The 15493-nt window shown below is 41.9% G+C and overlaps 1 protein-coding gene across 2 annotated transcripts in view; it reads left to right on the top strand.

Moving 5' to 3' along the window:
- Positions 1-15027, top strand: part of LOC146813465 (uncharacterized) — a 63499-nt gene extending 48472 nt beyond the window's left edge. For both annotated transcript variants that reach the window (XM_085620232.1, XM_085620233.1), the window contains 2 exons: positions 12528-12626; positions 14210-15027. In XM_085620232.1, coding sequence (XP_085476358.1) covers positions 12528-12626; positions 14210-14883 — 773 coding nt within the window. In that variant the 3' untranslated portion in view covers positions 14884-15027. The remainder of the gene's footprint in view (positions 1-12527; positions 12627-14209) is intronic.
- The last annotated feature ends 466 nt before the right edge of the window (positions 15028-15493 follow it).

The raw sequence follows: 15493 nt of genomic DNA, 5'->3' as shown, positions 1-15493 counted from the left end.
TTCCACCTAGTTAATGTTTTTTCGATTTCCTTTATGATCCTCTCGAGATTATGCTGTGGGACATCCTGCACTGCATTGAGAATGTTAATCCCTAAATACCTAATCTCTCTCTGTACATTCCCCCTCCAGTCCGGGATGTTCCAGCACATAATCCCGTTTTTTTTCTCTGTTTACTAGGTATCCAGACAGGACCCCATAATGATCCGCCAATTGCTCTATCCTTGGGATTGTTGTTACCGGGTCTGCTGTATAGATGATTAGGTCATCCGCGTGTGGTAAATAATTTAATTACCGGGACTTAATTTGGTACAGAAACATAATAAAACAGCTCAGTAAATAAGAGGCAGAATCCGTGGTATTAGAGGTTCGGAATGGGCTTTATTCCAATGAACGATTATAATCGGTTGCTCCAAGTTCCGTCACCACGAAGGTTCAGGAAGTGAAGTACATACATGATTGACAAGAAATGACTTTTATAGAACATACAATACAATGAAGCGAATGCGGTAGGCGTAACAATTGATAAGGAAGATGACGATTCACCTGCGTAACCGAAAATGGGCGTAATGAGGAGTAAAAAGGAACATAATTGGTTATGATGTCATATATAGGTGGATCTATAAGATTATACTTGGCATAGATGCGTGCGCAGCAGCATGACGTGTGATTGACGTGCAACTAGGGGGTGAAGGGGGCTTGACATTTAGCTCTACATGTGGAGACAAGAAGTCTGGAGGGTCAAGTCAACCTAATCCCAAATCATATCTAACATCCCATGTTTAAAGAACTATGTTATCCACAAAGGGAAGTCTCTTGGACAAAATCTATTCTATACTGACTGTGTGTGCGTGCACAAGCGTCTAAGTGTCTAAGTGTCTATATGAGATGCAAGGGGCAGAAACCTTCCATGGTAACCGGGCTATGAATTACTTGCATGAGGACAGAGAAGCCGAGCCTTTGCTCGGTAGCTGGAAGAATGTTTACTTAAACTACTAGACAGGAATGCATCGGGCAGGGAACGGAGCAGATAATTTCGAAGGTGAAATACAGTTCTTGGCAGGCAGCAAGCTGATGTCAGGCTTCGTGAGCCGCGCAGAGAATGAGGCAAAGTTCATGGTCACGGTTGCAGGCTCAGACTGGAGCTTTCAGAGGCAGAAGGCAAGAAGAGTTCGATGACAGAATCAGGGCCTACTTGCCTGGACTGTAAAATGGCATAAGTGAACCATATAAAGCCGGTGGCCTTTCATACTTAAGAATGGAATATCCGGCCTATTCATGGCGGATCTGACAAAGGACATGTTGGCGGTGGACGCACATGTGTTTGCGTCTTCATAACTAGAACTGGAGGGAACATACATGTACTTGTGATTCATACATGGAACCGTTGGGGTCCAAGATAGGGGACATAACTGATCAGAAAAATCCATATTTCCACATTCCCTCCTTGTCCCCTACTTGCCCGTTAAGAGATATCAATCTTCATCAATCCATTGATCTGTTCATATAACATCATTTGTTCTTCTTTCTTCTTCCGTGACGATTGAATTCTTCGTGGTGGAATACACGATGTGGCACACAGACCACAGATCGCTGGTCCACATTGTAGACATAGACAGCAACTGAATAGTATGAGAAGGCCAATACCTAGGAAAGATAGGACCTTCCATCCAAAGGTGGATAATATACTCCAAAACCAACCGGACCAAGTCCAGGTGCCTGGGTTCTGGTGTATCTGGCTTACAATCTTATGAAGGCGAGTTATGGCCTTATATACAGATGGCGAATTTTCTGGTATGAAAATGCAACAGCTTGATCCGATGACCCTACAAGCTCCGCCCCTATCAGCCAGGATGACGTCAAGGACAAGACGATTTTGAAGCACAACAATCCTTATAGCAGACTGCTCTTCTGTTAAATTGCCTAAAGCGGAAAGAGTTTCATTCACTACTGCTTCAAGGGTTCTAGTTAATCTACGTATCAGCTTACTATTAGTAACAGTACCTATATAGGGAAAGAGACCTTTATTGAAATCTGTGTATTTTTCCCATGCTGTTTCAGTGTAATCGATTATTGGGAGATCTCTCCTTACTCTACTATTTACTAAATGAATATTTCTGTGATAATCAGGAGGAGCTAAAAAAACAGGTGGCAAAAGAAATGCAATGTAGCAGGTACCATCCCAATCTAGGGGTAGACGCATATATGCAGTCTGACCACATATAAAGTAGGAGTGGCGATAAGCTCTGAATGAGGATTTGCCTTGATCACTGAATTCTACTATAGTAGTACATTTACTATGGCCCATATGTATGGAACCAACCTTTCTTACACACAATTCACCTTTCGCTGGGAATACTGACATTGTTGGTAAAACTAGTTCAACTTCGGATTCGACATTTAGAATCATGAGATTAGGTGTAAAATTACCTAATCCATATACTTCATTTTCTAGATCAGTTCCTGTTCCTTTGGGGCGACCCTCCTTGTCAGGGTAACAGACCTTGAATAAAACTAGGTTCAAATTTCCCCATACCCAATGGTCTTGATAAACTGCTGTGTCTGAGTCTATGGAATTGATTAAGCTGAACCATGCTCCACAGGAGCCATTATGTGTAAACGGATGTGGAAAGAAAGGCAGGACTCCTTCATAATTCTGATAGGGAGGGAGCCGGCCACACACCCAACAATTAGTAGCATTACTAGTCTGGTGGGAATGATGTAACATACTAATGAAAGTGTTATTGCGCAGCGCAAGTCTATAAGACAATTCATGCGGGGGTAAGTCACTAAAAGAATGTTCAGCAGTAACATTGTAAACATTTCTGGCAATAGGGTAATATATGTGCAACAATATACTTGCAGTAATTATTAAAAGACTTAAGAAAAACAAGATTAATAATGTCACTATGCAATGGCTACGCAGTGATTTACAATACGCCTGTCGTTTCATCACTTTTCGTGGTTTTCCATGATTCAGGTCTGGAGGATACATGTCGGAGACAGATTCAACCGCTTCACCTAGGAGAGGACTTAAACAATCAAATCGTCCGACGGTCTAGGCCTTAGTTTTAGTTTATAGAGTTCCTTGCTGTTGGTCTCAGCCAAAGGTAGTTTTGAGTCAATGGGTGAAGACACACGAGGTGGGCTATTCACATCCGAAGGAAGTCCATGAAATTTCTTGATATGACTTGAATGCACCCATCCTTTTCTGCCTTCGATCTTCACGGCTGTCCTTGTGGTGAGCAGGACCAATTTGGGTGATCTCCACCTGGGCTCCAGCTGAGTCTTTCGGTCGAAATTCCTCACAAGAACGAGGTCCCCCGGAACTACGTCAAGGGGTTTCACCTCAGTGTTGTCGGGAAAGGTTGCAGCTACCTGTGAACGACAAGATTGTAGTGCAGACATCAAGGAAGCTAAGTAATCTGTCAGCATATTACAGTCAATATCAGTTATTTTTCGTGGCATAGGCGTCCCCCACATATTTGGTGGTCTGCCGAAGATCACTTCATACGGGGATAGCCCTGTTCGAGAGTGTGCTACCATTCTTGTGTAAAAGAGTGCAACTGGTAGTGCTACTACCCAGTCGACACCTTTCTCCCTGCATATTTTGGACAATCTAATTTTCAGGGTCTGATTATGTCTTTCTACGAGACCTGCTGCCTCAGGGTGTCGGACACAGTGGAATTTCCACTGATAACCTAACAAAAGTGAAACATGTTTCATTAATTCGGATGAGAACGGCTGGCCGTTATCTGAGTGAACAACACGTGGTAAACCGTATCGTGGGAAGAATTCTCGAACCAACTGTTTGGCAGTAGTCGGGGCAGTGTAATCTGAAACCGGGTATGCCTCCGTCCAACGGGACAGAGCACAAACAACTACGAGAACGTATTTGAATCCTCGACATCGTTCCATCTGGATATAATCCATCTGGAGGACTTCAAAAGGGTGATCAGGAGGATGAAATCCACCCTGTTCTACGGGAACGCTTTTTCCTGGGTTGAACTGGCAACAGATCATACAGGTACGGACCTTTTGTTTGGCTGCTGCTCGTAAATGTTTATTGAACCAAATGTGTTGAATGCTATCTAGCATAGCTTTTTCTCCTAGATGTGCTGGACTATGTATAGTGTTAATTATAACTTGGACCATTGAATCAGGAAGGAACCACACAGACTTTTCCTTCATAATCCATCCTTGATCCGTTTGGATCCCTCCTAATTCGGTCCATTTCTTTATTTCATCTGGTGTAGCATGTGTCTGGATGTCAATTACGTCAAAAGTAGGATCTTTAACTGTCATACAATGTGTCGGCGTTGGGACTATTATCTTTGTCATGTCGGATGTTTGTGTTTGAGCAGTCTGTTTAGCTGTTCTGTCGGCTAGATCATTGCCTTGAGAAATGATATCAGTGACTTTCGTATGAGCTTTACATTTCATAATTGATATTGCAGTCGGTAGATGGATCGCATCTAATAAAGCATGAATGAGGGGTCCGTGTTGAATGTGGGCACCGTGGGAAGTTAAATAACCTCTCTCTCGCCACAGCACGCCGAAGTCATGTACAACTCCGAATGCATAACGTGAATCAGTGTATATGTTGACTTTTTTACTTGTGGCTTGAATACAGGCTTGTGTCAGAGCGATGAGCTCTGCGGCTTGAGCTGACAAAGTATTTATATGATTTGTTTCAATGACTTCAGTATCTGTTGTGACTGCGTAAGCAGCCACTAACTCTCCTGTATTTGTTCTCATACATGAACCATCTACATACAATGTCAGGTCTGGATCTGACAATGGGACATCGGTTAAGTCTTGTCTGGGTTTCGTCGTTATAGTAATAACTTCAATACAGTCATGGGCTAGTGGGTCTGTTCCGATTACTGGCAAAAGTGTGGCAGGATTCAATGTGTTACAGCGTCTGATTTCTATATGTGGCTGGAACAATGTAAGTTCGTACCCTGTAAGTCGCGCTATAGTCAAGTGTTGTGTTTGCGTTCTATTTACAAGAACCTCTACCGCATGTGGTACTTGAACGGTCAATGGATGTCCTAACACTATGGCATCGCTTTGTCGTATTGCTAAAGCTGTCGCTGCCACTGATTTCAGGCACGCAGGAAGAGCCTGAGCTACTGGATCTAATGTACTAGAAAAATAAGCACATGGTTTGTGTGCTCCTGCTTGTTCCTGTGTGAGTACTGACAAGGCAGTACCTTCGCGCTCTGTAACAAAGAGGGTAAACTGTTTTCTGTAACATGGCGTTGCTAAAACAGGTGCTTGACATAAAGATTTCTTTAGGCTTTCAAAAGCTTGTGTATGTTCCTGAGTCCAAGGGAGAACAGTCGATGTGGCTGCCTCCTGTGTTGTCAACTGAATGAGCGATTTTGCTAGAAATGCATATTGAGGGATCCACTGTCTACAGTATGAAGTGAGGCCTATGAAAGCCCGCACCTCCTTTTGTGTCTTGGGTATTTGCATGTTAGCTATTAACTGAATGCGGTCGGGTGTAAGCTGCCTTCCCTCCTTGGACAGCGAGTGTCCAAGATAAATAACTCGCTGGACACAGAATTGCAGCTTAGAAGGGGACACCTTGTGTCCCTTTTCAGCTAGAAATTGTAAAACTGTCAGTGATGCTTTCTCACATTCGGGTTCGCTTCTAGCGGTGATCAACAGATCATCGACATATTGAAGCAAGGCAGTGTTAACTGGCATGTGGATACTGTCAAGTTCTCGTTTCAGTGCTTGGCTATAGATGCTGGGGCTTTCTGTAAATCCTTGAGGTGCGCGTGAGAATTTAAAGCTACGTCCATTTAAACTAAATCCGAACAAATATTGGCTTTCCGGATCTATTGGGACGCTGAAAAAGGCGTTTTTAAGATCAATTACAGTAAAGAATGTTGCTTCGGAATCAATGGCTGTCAATAATGACGAGATATCAGGGACCACAGGGAATTGTGGCACAATGCACTTGTTTAATTCGCGCAGATCAATAACCAATCGATATACTGGCAGGACCTTTGGATCTGTTCGTTTAAGAATCGGAATTATTGGTGAATTACATACATTGGAGTCTGTTTCCACAACCACTCCTTGGGCAATGAGCTCGTCAATGATTTGCAGCAAAGCCACTACAGCATCTGGTGGTAACTTGTATTGTCGCATTCGTGGTAGTACCACTCCTGCCTTTAATGTGACTCGATATGGTGTAATATTCATGCAACCAACATCAGTAGGGCCTTGTGCCCATAGATGTGTAGGTAAAGTCTGCAGTCGGGGATCCATGTCTCTAGATACATAGTGACCTTTAAAATCACGTAAAAACAATCTTACTCCTTCCGGAGAACAACATATTATGGCTCCTAGAGCTTTCAGTGTTTTTATTCCTAACAGATTTTCTGGACATGATTTAGTAAGCAATAAATCGGTAGTTCGGGTCAAAGGTCCTATCGTAAGTGGAAGAGGTTGTGACACTTCATTAACAATAGGTTTTCCTGAAAAACCAAGGGAGATATTCTGAGAGCCTGAGAGGGGTGCCCCTGGAACTTCACTACGTTTTATGGTCGTTCGACTTGCCCCTGTATCGAGTAAAAATTTTCTGTCTTGGCCTAACAATTCACTATGTACATAAGGTCCTTCTTGATCTACAGGGATCTCGATAAGGGGTAAGTCAACTTCCCTCTCTAGGCTGGTTCATGCGTATCGTTGGTAATCAGGATAGTCATACTGTGCGGTCTGGTACAGTTGTCGTGTCGTGGTTTGTGTGGCAGCAACGGGCAGCGCTGGTGCAGCGGGCACAAACTGTACAGACTGTGGTGGAGCTGGCATGGACTGTGCGTGCTGCGGAGCTCCTTGTTCATTCTGATCCTGTCTAGGTGGCCGTGGTCTTTCTTTTGTATTACCTATGGCGATATTATGTTTCAAAACTGGACAATCGTGTACGTAATGACCTGGCTTTTTACAATAATTGCATGTCCCTTTTACAGGTCCTGCTGAATCACCGGAATGTGTCATACCCTTTTTATGTCCTTCAGCTGGAACTGTCTGAGAAACTAGCATTTTCATTTTTGTGTCTTTCATGCGTCTGTGTTCATGTTCTTGTTCCTCTCTAATTCTATTGTGATGGTACTGTAACATTTGTAACATTTGTGATGGAGTGTTACCTTGCCAGGTACTCTCGAATTTTAATACTCTATTCTTTACTTGGGGCAGGGCATTTTCTACTAATTTTGTTACAAACAGATGTGGGTATGATTCGCTACTTGCTTTTATGCCACTATTTATACCAAAACATTTTTCAAATCGGGCATAGTAATCACTAGTGTCTTCATCTTGCTTCTGTTTACAGGCTGAAATTGTACCCCAATCTTCCTTTTTCGTAGTTAATAAACGTGGCAGTACCTGTACTAATAAACCTTGTAGTGCTTTAGTTTTATCCCCAAGTCCTGCTCCTGCAGTTCGGGCCTTTTCTTCTGCTTCTAATACTGACCATTCTATCTTTTGGTCTCCTACCTCCCACTCTTTTTCCCTGAGTTTCTCATAAATGCCAGCAGGCATTAATACCTTTAATATTGTCATAATGTCGGGATAGGTATACTCTCCCATGAGTAACATGTCTTTAATTTCTCGGTGAAAACCCGCTGGATCTTTGTCATGACTGGGTACCACTTTCTTCATTTCTAACAATTCTATTTTTGATATGGGCGTGTATACAAATACGCGTTTAAACTCATTGTCCTCGCCCTTTATTGGGTGTACTTCTCGTAGAGGATTCTGTCTGTCCATGTAATACGTGGTTCTTTCCTTAATGGGTAGTAAAACATGTTCTGAACATACAAAAAGAATGTATTGCTTTCTTGATTCTAGTATTTCTTTAATTAATTTAGTACCTGAACCTCTCCATCTATTCATGAGTAATTCAGTCAATATATCAGGTAAGGGACCAGGGTCCGAATGCTGACTCTGATATAGTATAAGGAGTTGTTGAATCATATAAATCCCAGCTAAACGCTGTTCATCTGGGGTGAGATTCAAAAATGTGCGTGCTACTGTATCATCACTATATTTTCCGGGACTGTCAACCCAATGGACAGCTGACCTGGCTAATTCTTGTTCATCCATAGAATCGAGAAAATGATAACCCCTTCGTTCTCGGAGTAATTTGTCAGCTGCTTGGAACGAATGCTCGTTAGACCTTATATGGACTATGGGTGTTGGGAAACCCCTGTTATTGTCTGGACATATCGGACGTATCGGGTCAATAAGACATCTATTACTATTACAAGATCTTCCTCTACCTACATAGGCTATAGTGTCTGACTGTCCTGTGGGCAGTCCTGATCCTTCTTCCTCGCTTTGTTCGAACTGGTCTACCGCTAATCTTTCTTCGTGTAGGCGTTCTATTTCTTTTCGGATCTTTCGGCACATGGCTATTATACAATTCTGCTTATCATGTCTTCCTTCTGATATATTCTGACTCCATCTGGTAAGAATTTGCATTGCTTCCGGGTCTACCCCTGGTCGGTCTTGATTTCTGATCACACAATTTATGAGGAAACGTAACAGTTCCCCCTGTATCTCCACTTTCTGATATTCCATAGCTCTGTTAATACATTCAGAATCTCGCCCTGTTTGAACAAAATGATATATATTATCTAGATGCGCAGTCATTCCTGGTAACTTCCCTAGATACACCGCGGCTCGTCTGATACGTAATGATGCCAGGGTCATTTCGTCCTCTTTGCCGGGCACAGGGTCATATCTACAATCTACAAGAAGTTCCTTAAGCGTGCGGGCATTTATGAGTTTGGGTGTACGTGAATGTCCTGACTCTTGAAAAGTAAGTTTATTTATTCTGGGTGGCGTAGAAAAAGTGTTGCTGGTACCTCCCGTAGCCCCATCTGGGGTGTCGGGCGTGAAAGGATTCGTTGAACGCGATACAGCAACTATAGGTGTGGACACAGCTATAGAAGTATCTGCAGGGACAGATGTAGAAACAGATGTGCTTGCCGGAACTCGTTGCTGTAGAGATACAGGTACCGGATCTTGGCGTTGAACCTCCCTGACAGGCGGTCTATGTGGGGCGGAATTAGCATACTCGGGAGCTGCGTCATCTAAATATGAGGACAGAAAAACATCTTCTGCGGTTCTAGGATGCCCCTTAGGATGTACCTTTATTGGAAATAATGGGGTTGGCAAGTCTTTCGGTATCTCTGGAGTAGCCTTAGGTAATCCTTCGGCCAGAAGGGGATACATACCATTCATAAGGGCATTTCTTTGTCTGTCTACTTGTTCTGATTTCACTCGGATACCTTCCTCAATTAATAGATTTTCTCGAACTTTATTTGAACTCTCTTTATTCTTCTCTTCCTGTCGGAGTGCTTTTTCTGTACGTCTATGAGATTCTTTACGCCATAACTCAACGGCATCTTTCTGTGACTGTCTGACTTTCCTTTTCCATAACTCTTCCTCGACTGCCTTCAACATTTTTAATTTTACTTTTGTGAAAAATTTCTTTGCACCAAACTTAAACAAATATCCTTTCCCACCCCACTCTTTAATCATCTACTCACACAAACCCCCCCACACCCTGTGCCCTGGTGTACATAATACAACTCTACAATCTTTTAACTGGAATGCCATACAGTATAATTTTGTGTCTGGTAGTGCAAGCCCTCCCCTCTACCAATTTACGCCTATGTTTCTTCCAGGACATACGAGCTCCCCTATCTGCCCAAACAAAACTGCCCAATTTACCTTGTATTTTATCCATTAACCTGCTCGGGAACGTTAGAGGTATGCAATTAAAAAGAAATGTAAGCTTCGGCAGAATGACCATTTTGATCAAATTGACCCTACCATATACCGTTAACGGAAGATTCTTCCACCTAGTTAATGTTTTTTCGATTTCCTTTATGATCCTCTCGAGATTATGCTGTGGGACATCCTGCACTGCATTGAGAATGTTAATCCCTAAATACCTAATCTCTCTCTGTACATTCCCCCTCCAGTCCGGGATGTTCCAGCACATAATCCCGTTTTTTTTCTCTGTTTACTAGGTATCCAGACAGGACCCCATAATGATCCGCCAATTGCTCTATCCTTGGGATTGTTGTTACCGGGTCTGCTGTATAGATGATTAGGTCATCCGCGTATAGAGAGATTTTTTTTCTCGAACATTCCTATCCGGAAGGCCTTCACCTGGCTATCCTGACGAAGCACCTGAGCGAATGACTCGGCATATAAATTAAATAACAGGGGTGAGATTGGATAGCCCTGTCGGGTCCCTCTTGTGATCTTAAAACTCTCAGTAAGGACTCCATTTAAAAGAATCCTAGCTGTAGAGCAGTTATTAAATGTTTTTAGTGTGATTATAAACTGTGGCCCAAATCTCAAGTGTTCTAAAACTACCCATATATATTTCCAGCAAACTCGATCAAACGCCTTAGCGGCGTCCAATGTGACAACCGCCAAGGGGGCAGATCTTTCTGTAGCTATGTCAATACATCCTATTAATTGGTGGGTCAGCTCACACATTTGCCTTCCGGGGATAAACCCCTTCTGGTCCTCATGTACTAGTTGAGGTATTACTCTGGATAACCTCCTTGCCAAAATGCTGACAAAGATTTTATAGTCAGCATTTAGCAGGGAAATTGGCCAGTATGATTCTGCCTTAGCCGGGTCCCTAGCAGGTTTCAATATTAATACTACAGAGGCTTCACGCCATGATTCTGGGGCCTGCACTCCCCCTCTATATATCGAGTTAAACAACGTCTCCCAGATAGGTAATATTTCATCAACCATGTTTTTATATACTTCTACCGGGAGAGCATCAAGTCCTGCCGCCTTCCCATTTTTAGACTTTTTTATTGCTCCTTTTATTTCGTCTTTGGTGATTGGTGCTTCTAGTATATCTTTTCCTTCTTCACTTAGTAACGGAAGATCGAGTGAGCTAAGCCAACATCTGGTCTTTGTGATATCAGCGATAATATTTTCCGTATAGAGCTGTGAAAATAATGCAACTATGTGCTCCTGCATGGAATCCCAACTATCCAACTTTTCTCCTGTTTCACTTTTTAGCTCTTTTATATCATTCCTTGACCTCTTCACTCTCGCTTTCCAGGCAAGCGGGGCACATGCTTTTTCACCATATTCATATTCCTTTATATTCGCTGCTTGCCATCTAGCTGTACACATTTGCTCTATTTTTTTATTTATTCCAATTGTGCCTCATTTAACCTCTCTTCCATCCTCGTTTTTTCTTCCCCCGAGCTCATGGAATGTAGAGCCTCCTCTAAAGTCCCAATCTCCTTTTCTATATCCTCTAGTTCTATACGTGCTTTCCGGTTTTCTAATGAGGTTAAGCTTTTTAGGATTCCCCGTATATATGCCTTGAAGGCATCCCAAATAACATCTAAGGGGACAGTATCTTGATTGTTGAAAAAATATTCAGTTGTTGCCTCCTTCAGAGCTATCCCAACCCCCTCTTCTAGGAGCAGTGCACGCCTTAAAGTCCATCTCCTAGGTGGTTGTGGCCCCAAAGCTTGTACGGTTACCATTACAGGTGAATGGTCTGAAATATTGGCAGGGAAATGCTTAATCTTATTAATATTTGCAGCAAAGAATCTATCAGCTAAAAAATAGTCAAGTCTTGAAAAGTGGTGATGTTTTTTGCTATGGTATGTGTACCCCCTTGTCTTACCCTTCAAATGTCTCCATACATCCACTAGATTAAAATCACATATCATGCTTTTCAGAGCGTTCCTCATTCTGGGGACATATACACTCTCTCTTCTTGTAGAACGATCTAACACAGGGTCTAACAGGACATTAAAGTCCCCACCTACAATTACGTGAACAGAGATTGCTGCCATCCTCAATTCTAGATCTACAATGTATTGAGGGTTATCCTCACTGGGTCCATAGTATCCGACACATAAGAAGTCCCTGTCAGACTGGGCATAACTCTTACAAGAACATTAAAGCTTACCCTCTCAGACAATTATAAATATGGTCTCAACATTATTAAACCAATATAAAAATATGTAATGTATTTATTGTATGTTAAATTACTACTAATCAGTGGTCCCATAACTTTTATGTTAACCTCAGCCTTTCATATGGTAACTATTTTGTTTGAATACTAAATGTACTTTGAAAAATATTTAACACCATATTATAATGCTCTTTTTACCCTTCGACGCGGGAATGGTGTATAGGGTAATGAGAAATGAAGTAAGGATGTTAAAGGGTAATTGTCACAGAAGGTTATCTTGGAGCGCTAAAAGGTGTCTTCTCTTTCAGGATACTGTACAGCAGTGAGGATGTTCAGTCTCCATTACGAGGCATTTAAAAGGAGAATTATAATACCCTCTCTTTCCTACCCACATGTAGCTGTTTGTTAAACTAACTAATGTTGAGTGTTCTTTGATTATAGGCCAGCATCTGATTACACCCACCCATAGACTGCTAAAGGTGTCGTACATATTTCCTCATGTTTCACCTTTTTTATATTCTTTTGTATATAACAGGACTGGAGGTTATTTCATACCATATAAAAGATGAGGCAGTTGATTCTTGCATGGATCATGGGATCAGTAAAAGAAGAGAAAGTAGGAGAAATTCCTCCGGTGAGTAGAAGGTGAAAAGAAGTATTAAATGTTTCATTGGTGCATTCTTGCCTTCCCAGAATCAACATTCTTGTGTGCCTTCTGTATACGTATACCCAGAATTGACCGTTAATGAGCCAGTATGATCTGCACATTTTAACAGACAGCCCAAACTTTTTAAAATTCTAGAAGGATCAATACAGTACTAAAGAGGTGAAGTTTTAGATTCTGCTCTTTTTACATAGATTTTTAGTTTGTCCCAAGATAGGTTGGAACATATCATGCTCTACATTTTGCACATATTAACACTAACTGATGGCAAGGCAGTAGCTGGTCCACACAGACAGGTTGCAGCAGGGTGCTGTAACTGGATTTCCAGCAGGGCATTGGAAGGCATAAACACAAGTGGTGGAAAAGCTGATGAACAATGCGTCCAGTTACCATGAAAACCTAAAGCAGCGAATTATATATAAGCCATTGATATGGTAATCTTCTCAATAAACATAGTGCAGGACCATTACATCTTCTAAGAGTCTGACATAAATGCGGGTGGAGTTGCAGGTGCAGCCATGTGCACCTGCACCTCCAATCAAAATGCTTGTATTATGCTGTTTGTATAACTGTTTAGTCCAAGAAGGCCATTCTTGGATGTCTGTTGTGGTCGTATATGTGAAATGTGTTGCAGAGTTATCCAAGTTCCTTCCATGCCCTGTCTTGTCTACATGACTCAGTGTCTCTTGAGGTGCAATCTTTCTTTGATAGACATTGTGTGCAAAGCTAACATGATCACAGTGAGGGGAAATCAATAGTGTTTGAAGATGATATACTCCAAATGCTGGATGTCAGGCAGGTGGTAGCTCTTTGTGCTATTCTGTCTCTTAGTTCCACACCTTCCAAAACAATATTGGCTCTGAGGGGCCGTGTACTAGCTTGGCTTTCCTTCCGTTTCACACACTGTTTTCCCGTTAGTGGATCTTGCACGTTCATTACTACCACCTGTAATTCTTGGGCTTATTATAGAGGGATGGGATTATTTAATTGCAGAGGTGGATGCCCCTTCACTACTATGCTAAAGACGTTTAAGTCTACCTGCAGGTTTCGGCTATAAAGATCTTTAAGGACTGCCTCTGGACAATTGCGCAGTAGATGGCAGTACACCCTCTGGTTTACTGCCTGTTGAAAATCAATGTTGTAACTGCCCGAGGAAACCTAGGTACAGGAGCTGGAAGGTAATGACACATTTTCCTTTCTACGGGTAGGCTATCAGTTGTTGAAATTTGTACTTTGTCAGAACCATCCCAAACCTCAGTCTTTCAGAATATCTCTGAAACTGTTGTTGTGGAATAAGTACTTTGCACAGATTTTACCAGGGGCTTTCTAGCTCTTAGTAATCGTTTTTCTTTCTTTTTCTTTCTTTCTTTCTTCATTTGTCTTTTGTATTTTACTGCATTATGACATTATGTTAATTTTGTAATGTATTAGTTTTATATTTATTGGAATGGACATCGATCTTGCACTAAACAAAATTCTATCTGAAACGATTTGTTGTTAAACACAATTTCATGTGTGGAAATCTGATTATAATGTAATTTCTAATCCAACAGGTAATGAGACCACCAAAAGAAGGAAAATCATGCCTGATTCTTTAAAGCATGATAATAAATCAGCAATTAGTAAATCAGTTGCAAATAAACGCAAAGCCAACAGTTCGATGAGTCAGATGTCACCAGGAAGCGATCAGGGGTGGAAAGGAGAGGAAGTCGCCAAATGGAAAAGTGGATGCAGCCAAGAAGCATATTCTACCACGCAGCACCCTACTTGCTATGTGGAGCCACCGGAGATTAGCAAACCACAGGAGAGTATAATAACAACTGACAACTTCATTCCATGGGAGCCAACCACAGTACCGAGTTCCAGAGCCTTTCCTTCCACTGAAAATGAACGCACAAGTAGTCAGGCAGCAACTCCGAGAACACGTAGAGCAAAAGGAAGACGCACCTGTACTGAATGTGGGAAAAGCTTTTCTACCATGTCCAAGCTTATTACTCATGAAAGGGTTCACACGGGGGAGAGACCGTATCACTGTACGATATGTGGAAAAAGCTTCACTCAAAAGGGAGTTCTTCAAAGACATGAAAGTATGCACACAGGTGAAAGACCTTATCAGTGCAACTTATGTGGCAAACGCTTCAATCGAAAGCACCATCTTCTAGGACACCAGAGGGTACATATAAAGACACCAAAGATGTGTAAGACAGACATAATGAAGGATGCGTAAGCACTAAAATATCTATGTATCTAAGGCTGCTGGAAATTTCAGCGAGAGGGAATTACAAAATACAAGACACTTGTGAATAGAGTGGATATCCAAATATCATCTTGTAAAAAGGTACGTTCTATTGAATAAAATAGTAAAAGAAAAGGGTGTACATGTCTAGGAGGACGAAGTGCTGTTTCGCAATCACTAATAAGGTATCACACAAAGGGAGTGAAAAGTAGGAAATTATAGGGGCAATACGGTGGGGTCCAAAATCACAGACGGATAAGAATCTTGTAGGTGGAACTGGACTTCTAAAAATACGTTACAAACCTACCTTGACAAAGTGCACAATCTGAACTCCAGAAAGAAGCTATTGCACTTAGCAGCTTAGCACTCCCGACTCTTGGAAGTGTGCTCTAATGATAAAGTTCACAGCTGTAGAATGATGCTACCCAAGTTATAATGCTGGCACACTCATGTCACCAAATTGTATAATCCTGAGCACTCCACGTGATCTCCTTATGCCTCAGTAGTTCTGTCTTCTCACATTGGAAGTAAAGTTTACCACCCAGAAAGACTCTACTTAAAACAAGCATTTGCAATGCAATAGGTCTCGCATTTATACGAG

This window comes from Triturus cristatus, chromosome 7, assembly GCF_964204655.1.
Source record: "Triturus cristatus chromosome 7, aTriCri1.1, whole genome shotgun sequence".
Classification (NCBI taxonomy): Eukaryota; Metazoa; Chordata; class Amphibia; order Caudata; family Salamandridae; genus Triturus; species Triturus cristatus.
Note: the sequence above shows the minus strand (reverse complement) of the source record. Positions and strands in the feature narration are given on the sequence as shown.